The following is a 14,743-nucleotide window of genomic DNA, read 5'->3' as shown; positions in this document are numbered from 1 at the left end:
AAGGCCAATGGGAAGGGGAGGCCAGCCACCCACTCGACCATCACTCCGACAGCCTGGTCAGGTCCCCAGCTCCTTGCATATCAAGTTGCATCTGCCAGTCTCCTGACCCCACTGAGAGGTGTAGCTTTTGGGCTGGAAACACCGGATCTACAGGTTTGAAAGGCGATCAATCCCCCAGGACAATGAAGCAAAGGGCTGAGAAGGACATGAAAGCCCCTCCAGGAGGTAGGAAGCAGCATGGAGCTGATGCTTGTCTCAAACCAGGCTCTGTCCTGCTCCACACAGAGGGGCCAAAACCAAGGTGAAAGCCTGCCAAGGGCCTGAGAAGGATACCACAGCCAACCACCATGCTGTGATAGCCAGGGGAGCGGACACCAAAACACCTGTTCATAATACCCTCTGGATTAGCTCCTGAAAGAGATCTTATTATCCTGTCTGTTAGCAATGGCCTCTGGCACACATGTGCTGTCTAGTGATCCTCTGTAGCACCAGTCTAATCAAGCTCATGTCAAAACAGCAGGAGTTGCTGGCATCTAAGCTTGGACCGGACTTATCCTGGGAAGAGCCCCAACAGCCATCAGTAGCAATCACTGCTGCTGCTGTGATACCCAAACCTGCGGCCCTCGCTGCTGTAGGAAATGCCTGGTGGGAGCCCCGTGGTGCAGTCTAATCGGTGTCGGTCTCACGCACAATTATTGCCACAACATCTGCCAGGGGACACAACTAATGTCCCTCTGACAGAGGCTGGCAGAGCGTTTGGCTTTAGCACTGCCACGCTATGTCCCTGAAGGACTGTCTAGTAAAAAACAAGCTGGGATGAGACGTAGTAGTGTAACCTCTTTTCCAAGTTTTGTTTTTCTTTACAAAACTGGTCCTGTAATGCAATCTCCTCATCAAAGCCCTTCATTTCTACCCAGTAGTGAAAGTAAGAGGTTATGAAACTGTTAAGCAATAACAATAAACTACGTCAAATTGCAGCACCGTGCCAGTGCTGCACAAAGTGTCCAGCCCAAACACAGCCTGGCAGAGGAATAAAGTGGTGCGGGGAACACTGGGAAGACTTCGTCCTCACACAGAGAGTCACATATTACATAGGCAATTCATGTGTTACGTCTTGCCTCCTCTTTGATATTTCCTAAGAAACTCTGTATTCTGCAAGTCAGACCACAAAAGTTCCTTGAAAGGCAAAGCAGTGGTGACAGCAGGGAGAGGCGTAGGCAGGGACAGACTGGTGACACACTTGTGACAAGCATCAAAGCTCTAGCAACAAGTAGTACACAGACTAAAGTGGGAGCTAGAGAAATCAACCAGACAATTTCCTTACACTGGGGACTTTGGGAGGAGCTTTTATTTGAAGCAAGAGCTTGGTATTCATCGAGGGTGGTAAAACTGGTTTAAATAGTCACCACCCTGACTGCCCCCCTTCCCCAGATGAATTTGTTCCCATTATTGCTGCAGGGCGTAAACACACGCATTTGAGATGAGATGGAGGAACTGATCTGGCAGAAAACTCCTTCCCTATCCCCTTTTCCCTGGGCTATTTTCCATCTGGATTTTTGCTTCTGATTAGTTCCTCAACCAGCTAAGGAAGCAGTTGTGGCAGCATGAAGCAGGGGATGACACAGGGCAAATACGAGCAGCTGTGGGTAGGGCTGATGGTTGCTTAGGCCAGAATTACCCCGAGAAGATATCTCTCCCCACCAAGATTTCAGTGTCATGCTTCTCAGAAAACAGAGGTCTCATAATTTTAGATGAGATTTCATTATATTTATTTAAATTAAAATGGTTTGGAGGAGAACTGGGGAATGTATCTTGGCTGGGTGAAGGTGGAAGAACAAACTCAATAGAATTCTTGGCATTGTAAGTTCTGGCACATATGCAGAGTTACAGGCAAGACAGGATATAGTAAAGTTTGCTCAGGTGTTTATTATGACAGTAATCTCCCCACATGCAAAAGTTGTCTTCTTCTTCCTCTTCAACTCAGTCACAGGGAGTGAAAAAGTACATGTTCATTCAGCAACAAAATTGTTATGGGGAAGGCCAGCTGTAGTTGCTGCTGCTGTTGTACTTGGAATGGTTTACATGGCTTTAGCTAGCAGCATTATTTTGGAGAAAGCCAGGAGCCCAAAGCAAGCCTATACCACAGTTTAGAATATAGATGAGAACTTACAAAATATCTCCTCTGTGCCACCCAACATTGGAAAGGCTGAAAATACCATATCTTCTGTGATGCTCCAAATGAGTGGGACATGTTCAGAACTGGTGGCTTCCCTATCCCCTTTGGAGGGAGGGAAATTTGAGAGACAACTGGGTTTATCCATCATCACATTAAATCCCATCGTGGATTTACACCTGTGGGCTATGCCTGGCAATCAGCAGAGGGACTACATAAAAACAATGTAATTGTTTTGTAACAGATTTGAGCAGGACCCCTATAAACTCTTATTACTGTTTGCTGATCTTTACTGACTATAACAAAATGCCACAGAAAGCACGGGTCAGAACTGTGTGTTCTGACCACAGAAAGCATGGGTCAGAAGCATTCACTGCCACTCCCAATAGTATGAGCAATTTAAATTTATTCCTGCTGTCTTCTGGCCCCATTAACAACTGATGGGAAAACAGTACCAAAGTCACTAATCCATAAGACATGAGGAATATATGAGTACATGAGTACATGGACAAGATGCTCTTTTTTACAATGAATGAGGAAACCTCTTTAACTACTCTGTTATGCTCAATTCTACACAGCGAACTGGAATCCAGTTGATGCGAACACTCACAGGAGTTACTTGCACAGAAGCCACCCTGCTTAAGAAACAGAACAGGTGCTGGTGTCAACACAGAAAATATTGGCATTGTGTTCCCCAGCAACTGTATTGGCCACATACAAGAGCTGATTGTTGTAGGGTCAATGCCAACCTTTATCTCAGTCCTGAGCTATAAATGAACCAGAAGCGCCATAAAGACTGATGGTCATTAAGTAAGCAAACAGTTAGTTGTTTTCTTGTCATACCTCACAGCTGTTACAGAAGATTTCTTTATAACTTAGGATCCCAGAAGTTATACAAAAAATACCGGTGTGGGTAGAGTGCCATGCCTGTTGCCTTTGAGTGGATGCACAGACCAACGCTGGAGACCTGTGGCAATGGCATGGGATTGGCATTTCCAAGTTTTCTCACTGCAATGGCCGGCACACACACCAAGGAAAAGAAAGTCTCAGTCTGCAGCTGCAGAGTGACTGTCAGTCTCACCTATGTAAAGAGATCACACTTGACAGGCAGTGGAGAAGCAGAAAGGTACCATGGTACTGCTGCAGAAAGCTGTCCTACCTTCCCCACAGGTGAAGCATGACAGCAAAGAGTGCAGATGTCTCTGTAGCTCCCCATCTCCATACAGAGAAGCCTCAGTGCAAATAAAAGCAAGCCTGTACCTTGTCACTCAGCCTGTATGCACGTGTCATAGCAAAAATGTCTTCTGAGGGGCAAAACGTGGAGGCTTTGATAAGAACAATCCTGTGTAAGGCCCATCGAGGACTTTGAGCACAGGAAAGTGGCTGGTACGTACACTCTACCTGTTTGCAACAGTACTGGTAAGATAAGAACAGCATGACAGGTGAGGAAAAAAGCAATAAAAAGATAAGGCTTAGGGATAGGTAAAACTGGAGTCTACATGCTGATTTTTCACAATGATTGAATCACAATTACTTTGAAATATACATAGGAAAAAACTTCAAACACCTTTCAATAGTACAAAAAGAGAAAAAAGCCTGTCTCGTAGGTGAAAAGTTATTTAGTGTGGCAGTCTCACCTTCACTCCTACTGTTGATCTTGCCAGACTGGTGATTCCTGTAGAGAAACAGGTCTTTAGAAGTAAGTGCACAGTGATAATTTCTTTTAGCCCTGTCTACAGTGTTTCTTGTCTAAATATTTGTAGGAAAAAATCATAAAGTACATGCCTGCTGGGGCTCAGGCTAGGCTGTGGATATTTCTAAGAAGGGATGGCTCAACCTTTCAAGATATGCAATCTATCTCCTCTGACTGCTGTGATGCTTTCTTACTCCAAACAAAGCCTCTGCTCCAGTTTACACACACAAAAGGCTGACGTGTTTTCTGCCTACAGAGGGGGACCCATCTCTCAAATTGAAACACCTGCCAGAGAGGAGAAGGGATGCTGAGAAAAGGGTCAGCAGGGCTTGAATTGTCCTTGCAGTGCTGTGGATCTGTCACTATCCAGCCAGGGCTTTGTGTAGGTCTGATGGGCTTGGAGCTGGACCAGCTCCCAAAGGGGGACATGTAAGGGCAGTGTTGCTTTGAAAGGGTTGGGAGGTGAGAAGGAGAGAGAACTTGCCAGGAAATTGAGCAGCCCTTTGATTTCTTCAGTGTTACAGCCATGTAATTTTCTAAGGAAAATAACCTGACTCTGTTGATCAAGTAGATGGCACTGTGATATCAAAGCTAATGAGGAAAGACAAGCAAGAGAGTGAGGCATAGGTAAAAGAACAGGAAGATGATTCTTCATTATTGTGTGTTTCAATGTAAAATATGAGGGCATGGAAATTACCAAGATGAAATATTTTCTGTGGAATTCTTTGAGAACCTTATGTCTGGCAATTCACAAATCAAGAGAGGAATGGACTATTATGAGCAACTGGAAAGATTTTCCTTCTAGATCTCTATTTTGAATCATTATAGATTTGCAACTTCACACTAAAATTTCATATTTCCAGACAGTATTCTTATAGCTGAACTGGACCCTATTTTTCTTTCCCTCTATGTTCCTGTTTGTGTACATTTGTGAAAGAATGCATGAAAGAATGAACCAGAGGGAATACTATTTGGTGATTTTTCTTTTGTGATGGGAGAGGTGCCTTAGAGTAGCAAAGATAAGAGTCTTTAAAAAAATTAGCTTCAGTTCATACTCACAAACAAGTTTAATTTGAGTTAGGGTAGGTTGAAAATCCTTGGTTCACAGAGCTTAAAATTAACTCAGTACAGATACCTAGGAGGGAAGAAATGGACATATCTGACAAAACTAGTCAGAAACTCAGTTGTGGTGTCCTGGCCTCTTCATAGGCAAATCACTTTCTAGGCAGAGGTCTAGAGAAGTTAAGTCTGGCAAGAAAATCCTAACACACTTCACAGGGGATCCTAACAAAAAGCATGGTTAAAAAAGAAACAAACAGCTTAAACAGAACAGCTCAGACAAACAATTTATTCAGGGACAGACAGGGTGTAAACTTAAAATCTTCCTAACAGCAATGAGTATTATGACTAAATCCAAATTTTGCATAAATACAATAGACCAGTCTCTTTAAAGCAATTGGCTTACTGAAGTGAGTTCACTGCTACAAAACAAGGGCTCACAGTTTGACCCAAGGTACTTAGTGTTTTTGGGATAGAAGCCTCTGTTCTTATTCACATTGGGATGGAAAGTAATGTAACCTGATAAACCTAATTCTAGTTACTGAAATACACAATGATTCCTTTCAGTTAGATGATGCAGTCTTTCATTGCCATCAGGCATCCATCAGTGAGCAATATACAAATCCATATGTGAGTTGGCTGCTTGTAGACATCCTCTCTAGACATCCTCACAGCCAAATCCAGCTGTGCCAGTGAAAGAGGTCACCGACTCCAATGATTCGTCATCCTTCTCCTGCTGAGGACTGTCAGTGCAAAGATCTGCACCAGTTGTTCATGGCCCTTAACTTGCTTTGGCTGAAAAGCAATCTGAATAACTTAGCCCAAAGTCCCTAAACTGCCTCAGGTAGCCTTGCCTGGCTTGATCTGCCCTAGGGGAGCACTGGTTCCAGCTGGTCCATTGGCAGCTGGGGGAGATGGTGTTGGCTGAACGAGTGAGCACTGGCCATCAGGCCCAGGGAGTGACCTGTTCCACTGAGGTGGCTGGGCAGGGAGGAAACCCGGCTGTGACTTTTGCACACAGGTAGCAGTAAAACAGAAGGCTGGCAGGAATTGATTCCTTCAGATTAACGGTCTTATAAGCCATGGAGATAGAACTTCTATTACAGCAAAATTTAATGATAATGATGTGATCACCAGCCAAGAGCAAACACACTGAAATAGCACATAGTCATACTAATGAAATACTTCAAAGCTTTATTAGGTGAAAAGATGAAAATTATTTTCATTCAGGAGGATGGGTTTCCTTAAATTATAATATAGATAATATTTTCCGCATTTATTTTGTACAGCATTTTAATGGACAAAACATTAATTTTTAAATATTTATGTGTGTATATAAAAATTTATCTAAAATCCATGTAAATGTACACTGCAGAGTGCAAACTTTTGAAATAAGGACGTCCTTCAGGCTTAGATGGTTATATTGCTGCTGAGTTTTTGCTATACTCCAGTGGCATTTTGCTGGAATGAGATTCACCCCTGTGCAGAGGGCAAGCATAAAACCTAAGCACCATGTAAGTTCTACTTAAGTCTTAAGGACCTGGCTCTAATTCCATTGAAATAAATAGCAATATTTTGATTGTTTTTCAGTGGGAGCTGTTACAAGGTCAATGAACAGCATCAGTCCTATAAATGCTTTTTGCTGGCCCAATTGGAATGATATGCAAGGAGCTAGATGCAAAATGCTTGGGAATGAATGTGAAAAAAAAAATCCCTTGGCAGTAAAAGACTTGGTAATTTTGGAGAATTTGCTCAAGGTAAATATTGGAACCAAGACATTGATTTGTTTCAAAGATTCAAGGATGGTAGGTAAATTTATTCTAACCAGGGAGTTGGTCTTACCCAAATATGACTTGAGGAGTATTGGTGTACTTCAGTTATATTCTGTGTAATACACTGCACAACACTGAAAAATACAATCAAACCTATTTAAAGAATTACTATTTCTGCAGTACTAGGATAATTTTGGATACCTTAGAGTAGTAAAACATCATGTTCTCTGCTCTGGTAGCATTAGCAGGGTGTCACTGTAGTTTTCTGCTGTATCATTTACCCTTGCTAGGTAACATGATGGCATTTATCTATGCATCTAAACAGCACCTGCACAAAAACTTGTTTATATTTCATAAATTCTAAGTGCTTGACAGCTGATTTCCCATTACAGATGAGAGAGTTTTAGGTAAGACCATGTTCACAACACAAGGCAATGGAGAACTCTGTGCTCAGACTTTGTGCATCTTACCAGGATGCCTGGACACTGCAGTGTGTTTCACTTTCCAGCTTGTAGAGGAAAATATATATGAATTGGACTCCTACTAGAATAATCTTACACCCATCTGTCAGCTTTGCAAGTGTAAAAATCCTGTGTGTATTCTCAGTAAGTGATTTTCAAAGGCTCTGACCTTCCATAAATGAAATCCAGATGCCTCAGAACTAAACAGAGGTGGAATGCTAGGCCTGTGGCACATGTTTCCTTTTAGCTTTGCCCATTTCAGCAGCAGGCCAACTCAAAGAAAGCACATAACAGATTTTATTATAATAGAAAACAGTTATATAGGTTTTTCCTTTTTTTTAATTACTCCACATGAAAAACAGATTGTTTGCCTTCTATACAACCTTAAAAAATTTAGAACTACAGAGAGCTGTTGGTATCTGAGGGGAGCCTAGAAGAAAGATGGAGAGGGACTTCTTACAAGAGTATGTAGTGATGGGACAAGGGGGAGTGGCTTCAGACTGAAAGAGAGTATGACTAGGATTAGATATAACAAAGAAATTCTTTACTGTGAGGGTGGCGAGACACTGGAACAGGTTGCCCAGAGAGGTTGTGGATGTGATCCTTGGAAGTGTTCATTGCCAGGTTGGATGGAGCTCTGAGCAGCCTGGTTTGGTAAAAGATGTCCCTGTCCACGGCAGGGGGAACTACATGATCTTTAAGGACCCTCCCCACCAGGTCTATGATTCTATGAAGAATTTCACCCCTACATGTTCAATTCAGGGGATTATCCCTGAAAATCTTGCATTTGGTGAACTCAGATGCCAACTCCTCTGACGAAATATGATGTACTATTTTGTAGCTTCTGCAGAAGTGGGCAATGGCCCTGCAAAATTGCCTCTCTGCTCTTCTGGAGATGTCTATTGTCACAAATGCAGCAAGCAGTGGCACAAATCAGAGGAGACCATAGCTTTTTTTTCCCCCAGAGCTTTCTTGTAATGGGAAATCCACACACTAGACTACAGCTTCATCAAAGATCCAGAGCTCCAACTGAAACATTTCAGAGTACATGCGGGAACAGTAGTGAGGCCATCATGAAAATCTCCTGCTCTAGTGTAAAATAATTCTGTGTCCTTGCTGCACACATTGAGCAGACAATCCCAACACTTTTGAAGCTTGATCTACCAAAGTACTAAAGGGAACAAATAATGAGAAGTAGTTATATGCTGCTTAAATCTGAAGGAAGATACTGACTTAGCCTTTCTGCTGCTGCAAAAAAAACCCAAAAAAACATTCCCAATAACATTTAAAATAATGTATAAAATAATGAGGGTAACATGGAGTTAGCCTGCAGAAATTGTTCAGGGTAATTCAAATCAGAATTAACATTCAAAGCTAATATTGACCACCTTTCAAGATGAATACACAAGATAATTGGCTTGAGATTTAAGAGTGATGATGCAACAAAAGTTATTCTGCCTCAGTCTCTCCAATGAAATGCAAATAGTGGTATTTGTCACTTTTCAGGAATTTTTGAAAGATCCACAAATAAGAAGCACTACTTCAAGGACTGCCATCCTTATTGACAGAGGAAATTCTTTTGAAATCATCCTCAAGGATCAATGAAAAGGGAATTTAAAGGAATCAGATCATATGTAGAGTTATTATGCTTTAAAACCAATACAAAATGAATACAGAATCTAACTGAAGTATCAGCAGGGTTCAGTATAAAAATTTATCTCTGATTGGGAACCCATGCAAACAGCCCAGCTGTAAACAGAGCAGACACAGAGTGGCTTGGGTGACATAAAAATGTGTGCCAAGAAACTAACATTCCTGTACCTAGGGAGCAGCAGGTAGGATCTTCATTCTGTTGTGGGCCTCAGGTAAGGATAGCAACCCTTGGTACCATCATCCCTAATTTTGCATCCACACTTTTCACAGAATGACCAAATCAGTCAGGTTGGAAGGGTAGGCAGCAGCTCATCTGGTCCAACCACCCTGCTCAAGCAGAATCAGCCTAGAGCATATGGAGCGGGATTGTGTCCAGATGGTTCTTCAGTATCTCCTTTTACAGAGACTCCACAGCCTCTCTGGGCAATGTGTTCCAGTGCTCGGCCACCTGCACAGTAAAGAAGTTCTTCCTCGTGTTCAGGTGGGACTTCCTGTGTGTCAGTTTCTGCCCACTCCCTCGAGCCCCAGTGCTTTGCATCACCGAGAAGAGCCTGGCTCCATCCTCTTGGCATTCCCCGTCCTGGCAGTGCTGGTGGCCTGCGAGCACCTCAGCCTGGGTACACCTGGGCTACCGCCTGCGCAAGCTTGCCTGGCTCCCGCTGGGGTCACCTACCGCCTCAAGGAGGGGCTGGCTTTCGTTACTGTAAATTTCAACCGGCTGGAGCCCTCCCTGGAGGCTGGGCAGCCCGAGCCCCTCTGCTTCCCCCGCGGCGCTGCCCTGGGCCCAGCCGGGGCCGCAGCAGGCGGGGCAGGGCCGGCGCGGCGGCCGCAGGAAGGGGAGGGAAGGCGGCGCGCGGCTGCCGCCATCATGCGAGCGCCGCCGGGGCTGTCGCGGCTGCTGCTGGTGGCGCGGGGGTGGGGGCGCCTGGGCGCCATGTCCCGCTACAGCACGGAACAGCGGGGCCGCCCCAACTCGCCCGATTACCGCCTCTACTTTAGTAAGTAGCAGTCCCCGGACTCCATAAACCCCTTCCTCCCCCGGCGCGCGCGGCGCAAGGAAGGTGGCGGCGGCTCCCCGCTCCCGCGGGGGCTCCTCGGGCTGGCTGAGGTATCGCCCCCGAGCCTTCTCACTGCTGTAGGGGGGAGAGCAGTGGTTCTGTAGAGAGTGAGAGCAGATCCTGTAGACATCTCGGCTTTTGGAGGGGGGATGCTGGGCCTGCTCAGCCCCGGCCCAGCCCTGCCCTTGCTCCGGAGGACGCCGTGAGTGAAGCGCCGCCGTGGTGCCGTGTAGTGGCAGCCTGGCCGCGGGGGCCTGTGGCACCCCAGTGATAGTCGTGAGAAGCTCCGTGGTGTGACAGCCCAGCCTGTCCCTTGTGACCAGGGCAGCCCTCCCTCCCACCAGACACGTCACCGAGGCGGAAGGCTGGCATCCAACACGTGGGGCTCCAATCCCGAGCGGGGGCCGGCAAGTGGCATTGCGAGGGCACGGGCAGTGCTCCAGGAGGCGTCTCAAGACCCAGCGAGAGCTGAGGGTGTGCCGTGTTCAGTATTACGTATTTTCGTAACAGTGTTGTCTTGTTTGTGTGCCAGTCCTACCGCAGTGGCTTTGTACATTTCTGGTCCATTGACCTACAGACCTCTGACGTCTGCTGGTGTGGGAGAAGCGGAGGCGGCGTGTGCCCGCTTGGCAGCACTGCCAGAGCTCCCTTGTGCTCATTCATGGGGCTGCCAGTGCAGGACATCGTCTAGAGAAAGTCACTTTATTTGGTGGAATAAACAGCCAACCACTAAACTTTCTTTGATTTGGGAGGAGCACCTGGGAGGTTTCCAGGCATCGCACATCAACTCCATTTACTATTCTTTGCTGAGGTGGTCAAAAGTCCAAAGCGAAGTGAGGTGCCTTGTCTGCTTTTTCCTTTACTATGAATAGGGATGCTACCAGAGAAGAAATTCCTTGGGATTTGAATTAGTGTTTGCACTCTTTTGATGTGATACTTGGACTTGGAAAACTTAAGCATACGCTCCAGTGAAATTAGTTTCTTTCCAGAGTGGGGGCAAGGCTGCGGTGCAGATTGGACCCCCATTGAGTTAAGGTCTGTTTCTGCTGGTTTCAAGGTGTGGTGTTTCATATCAAGGGCCTAGAGCAATTTTCCCATCCCTTGCTCCTCTTGATCAGACTTTAGCCTATTACGCTGGGTGGACTTGTGGTCATGAAACTCTTTTAATTAGAAATACAGTGCAATCATAGGGGCAACATTGCTAGAAACCCTACTGATGCAAATGGGTTCCTTGGGTTTGGTGGTTTTTTTTTTTATTTGTTGTCTTTGGTCAGGGAGTAGAAAAGAATGAAAGAATCTTCTCATCCTTGTATAGCTTGTATTGCCAGGTAGAAGAGAAGCATAGTGTTGAATTCTAAAGCAATAACTTTGATTCTAATGAAGCCTTGTCAAAACACTCAAATTCCTTGTCCTCTGTGTAGGTACGTGCTTGAAATTGAACTTCAGAAAAAGTTTAACCAATGCACAGTCATAGCATACACACATTTCTGTATTGTGTGATGTTTAGCAACACCAACATCTTATACCATATCTTTAGGTTTGCAATGCTACTTCATTTTGTCTTTCAGAGAATGCAGATGGTAAATATATTTCCCCATTCCATGACATTCCCTTGTTTGCTGGATCTAAAGAGGTATGTTTTTTATGCCTTGAAACACGATTAATTTCAAAATGCTAATAGTTTTTCTGCTGTTCTTTAGATAAAAGTGCAGGTTTTAAAAGCTTTTTTTTTTTTTTTTTTGTAATCAACAGAGAAATGTTTAGTGCCAGAAAGGACCACTCTAACCCAGACTGATGCCTTGTGTAATACAGGCATGATGACTGCACCAAATTTTCTCTACTGAATTTAATAACTTGCAGTGAAACATAATTGCTGTTTATTCAAGCCTAGGTATCTGTTTAAGTCTCTAAGTGATTGAGGGCAGGAGAACCCTCACTGTATCTTGTGATAATTTTCTGCATTTAGTTTTGTGGTTATGTGTGCTTGAATTAATTTTCTACTGTTACTCTTTTTGAATTAGCAGTTTTCTACACCTGCCATTAAAAGTGTACATTTCTTTGTCGTGGGTGTACAGCACACACTTGTATAACTTATGGTGTATGTCTTCAATTCCCAAAAGGAGCATTAGAATTGGAAGCCAGCAGCAATGCCCAGGAGAGAAGTGGTAATCACACCTTTGGAGATTCGCAGTGCAGTGCGCGAGGTGCAGCTGAGCGCTGTCACGTCTTGTTAGCTGCCCTCCCTGGGGTTTCATTACAGCAATAATGAAACGGCTGTTTAGTCTGTCACTGATGGGAGAACTGCCAGTCTTTGGTTTAGGCTGAGGTTTGCTTATCACAGGGTGCTTGTGACACAAACAGGCTGGGGGAGTTTTAGTCGTTTTCTTGTTTTGTTGCCGAGTCTCTATGGGTGATATGAGTGGTGCAAAAGGTCAGTAGTTTGAATATGTTCATATGGAGACTCCTGAACTGATGAACCAATCTCCTAAATTATTAAATCCGAGATATTAGAAATCTGAGTGAAACCTTTTCGATCAGCAGACCTAAGTGCTTGTCAGTGGGAAAGGCAGGCCATTCAGAGTGTCATTATTAAGATACCATGTTCAGTTCATGCTATTGCTGGAAAAGCAATCGCATTTTCATCACATGTTCCCAGAGGCCTTGCTGTGCCTGCACCTAGAGTTAAAAGTTTGTGGGAGTAGCTTATAGTGTGTGATTTTGCCAGTAGGGTAAATTAGAGTGTCTGATCAGTGTGGAGAGACTTTCATTTTAGTGTGTGAGTGGGGAAATAGCACTCTACCCAATATAGGGCCTGAAGGGTGAGCAAGAAGGGAAGTCATGGTTAAGGTCTCTGTTAATTTGCCTTGTTTTCAGGAGGATGACTTAAGGATGTATGCTAGAGTCTTTCCATCCCCTTGTCTAAGATTTATAGACTTTGATGGAGAAATCCAGCCTTATTTTTTGTACTGGTTTTGTTTATTTTGGATTGGTTTTTGTCTTCTTCAACTGTACAGAAGGATGACTGTTCAATTAGTTGACTACAGACCTAAATTGCTGCTCAAATTTCTTGGTAGCTGGGAGAAAGTAAATGTATCTTTGTACGTTTTTTATCTTCCTTTGTTAATGTCTCGAAGGTTAGAATTTCACAATGAAACAAAACTGAGTATTTACTTTTAAAAGTTGTAATTTAGGCCTTTGTGCTCACAAAGGGCTGTTTCAATTGCATTGCAAAGTGCTGTTGCCTGTATTTATGTGAATATAATGTTGCTGTCTAGTGTTCTTTATATACTTCTTTACTTCACTCTTTCCCTATAGGATAAAGAAATTCCTGCAAAGAGGCCAAAGACTACTGGATCTGAGGTACTGCTGAGTTTTTTTTCTTGTTTTTTTTTTTTTTTTTCCCCCAACTATTTCCTCTATTTCCTTTCCAACATCACTTTCTGCAGAGTGAACTTGCTGTCACTGAATATAGTTGACATATCTTCAAATGCAAGTCTTTTAGGAGAAGACTTAAAGGGATTTAATATTCTCCTCTTTGAATGGGACAGAAATGTCAGAATTCCTTTATTCATCAAGATGTTCTCAAAGGCAAACACTTATGCCAGTCTTTCAAAGGTTTGTTATGACTTTTGCAGTGTAGATGTGTTATCTTTTTTGCTATTATGTTCAGAAATATTTGCAGTAAAACCTCCCTTAATGAAATATTCATTGTTCTCCGACTGTGGATAATGTTTGGTTTATATACAGAACTTCAAAAATCCTAAGTATGTTAGGGCAGAAATTATACTGAGTATCTGCTTTTTGGAACTGAGGTTATGTTGTTTTCTATACTCAGCTGGGAAGCCCAAAGGGAGAAAAACCACATCTGCAAATGGTTCAGCATTATCCAGAACTGAAATTAAGGCTGACAGAAGCCTGGAAAGCATGGAAGATCTGTTCAGGCTTTTACTGTGAAACAAGATTTATTTATTCAAGTGCTTTTTCCAAAATATAACATTTTTTGCTGTGCTTTGCCTGGCATAGGCTCATCTAAAACTTAGTAAAAGAATGTGATAGGGAAAAAAAGAGCCAAACTATGCTTTAAGGCCATTGTATGTGGGTGGGCGGGTGTGTGTCCCAATCCTTATCTCCTCCTGTCTGTTTGGCCAGTCATATTGCAAAACTGTAGCTACCCATCTGATGTGAAAGAACTGTTCTGTCTGGGTTCTCATAGTTTTGCAGCCAGTGTGTGGTGCACTGGTTCTTGTGCTGTACAGCAGTCACCACACAGTCCTGCACTATGAGTTTCCTCTCCCTTTGCTCTGTGATTCATTCAAGCTACAATGCTCAAGTAAGGCTTTTTAAATTTCCTGTAGCTTGATGCCCTTTTAGGTATTGTTTAGAAGATGTAGAATCATGCCTCAAAGAGGACCTATTCAGGAGAAAGAGTATGTGCCAGTAGACTTATCAAAAATCATTGTCTTGCAACATCAATTCTTATTTACAGCTCCTGCTGCCAAGGCAAGTATTCTGTGTCTTAGCTACTTATAGATACTGGCCGGTGCAAAGACATTTCATGCAGCATCTGAAACTGTTCAAAACTACATTTGTCTGTGCTGTGAGAAGCATGGTAGCTTCTTGAAAACCATGTTTCTAGTAGCCTATGGAAAGGGGGGCACCATGCCAGTGAGGCTGAGCAGCTCTTGTTTCCTTGGCCAGTGTAGCCTCCCGGGCTGCTTCACATAATTCCTGCTGTGAGACAGCTCTGGACTGTGGTTTAATAGAGCTACAGAAAATGAACAAAGGCAAATGTGCATTTCAATCCTAGCAGGCTTTTGATACAATTAGGCAAACATATGCAGGCTGTATGCTTCCTGAACGTACTTAGATGGTGA

General features: G+C 43.7%; 1 protein-coding gene across 1 annotated transcript in view; it reads left to right on the top strand.

Annotated features, from left to right (window-relative positions):
- Nucleotides 1-9,648: 9,648 nt before the first annotated feature.
- PPA2 (inorganic pyrophosphatase 2) overlaps nt 9,649-14,743 on the top strand; it is a 34,513-nt gene continuing 29,418 nt past the window's right edge. The window contains exons 1-3 of the mRNA XM_053975354.1: nt 9,649-9,809; nt 11,438-11,502; nt 13,185-13,229. Of these exons, the coding sequence (XP_053831329.1) occupies nt 9,680-9,809; nt 11,438-11,502; nt 13,185-13,229 (240 nt within the window). The 5' untranslated portion in view covers nt 9,649-9,679. The remainder of the gene's footprint in view (nt 9,810-11,437; nt 11,503-13,184; nt 13,230-14,743) is intronic.

The sequence above is a fragment of the Vidua macroura genome, chromosome 4 (assembly GCF_024509145.1).
Source record: "Vidua macroura isolate BioBank_ID:100142 chromosome 4, ASM2450914v1, whole genome shotgun sequence".
Lineage (NCBI taxonomy): Eukaryota > Metazoa > Chordata > Aves > Passeriformes > Viduidae > Vidua > Vidua macroura.
The sequence above is the reverse complement of the archived record's forward strand: the minus strand, read 5'-3'. Positions and strand labels throughout refer to the sequence as shown.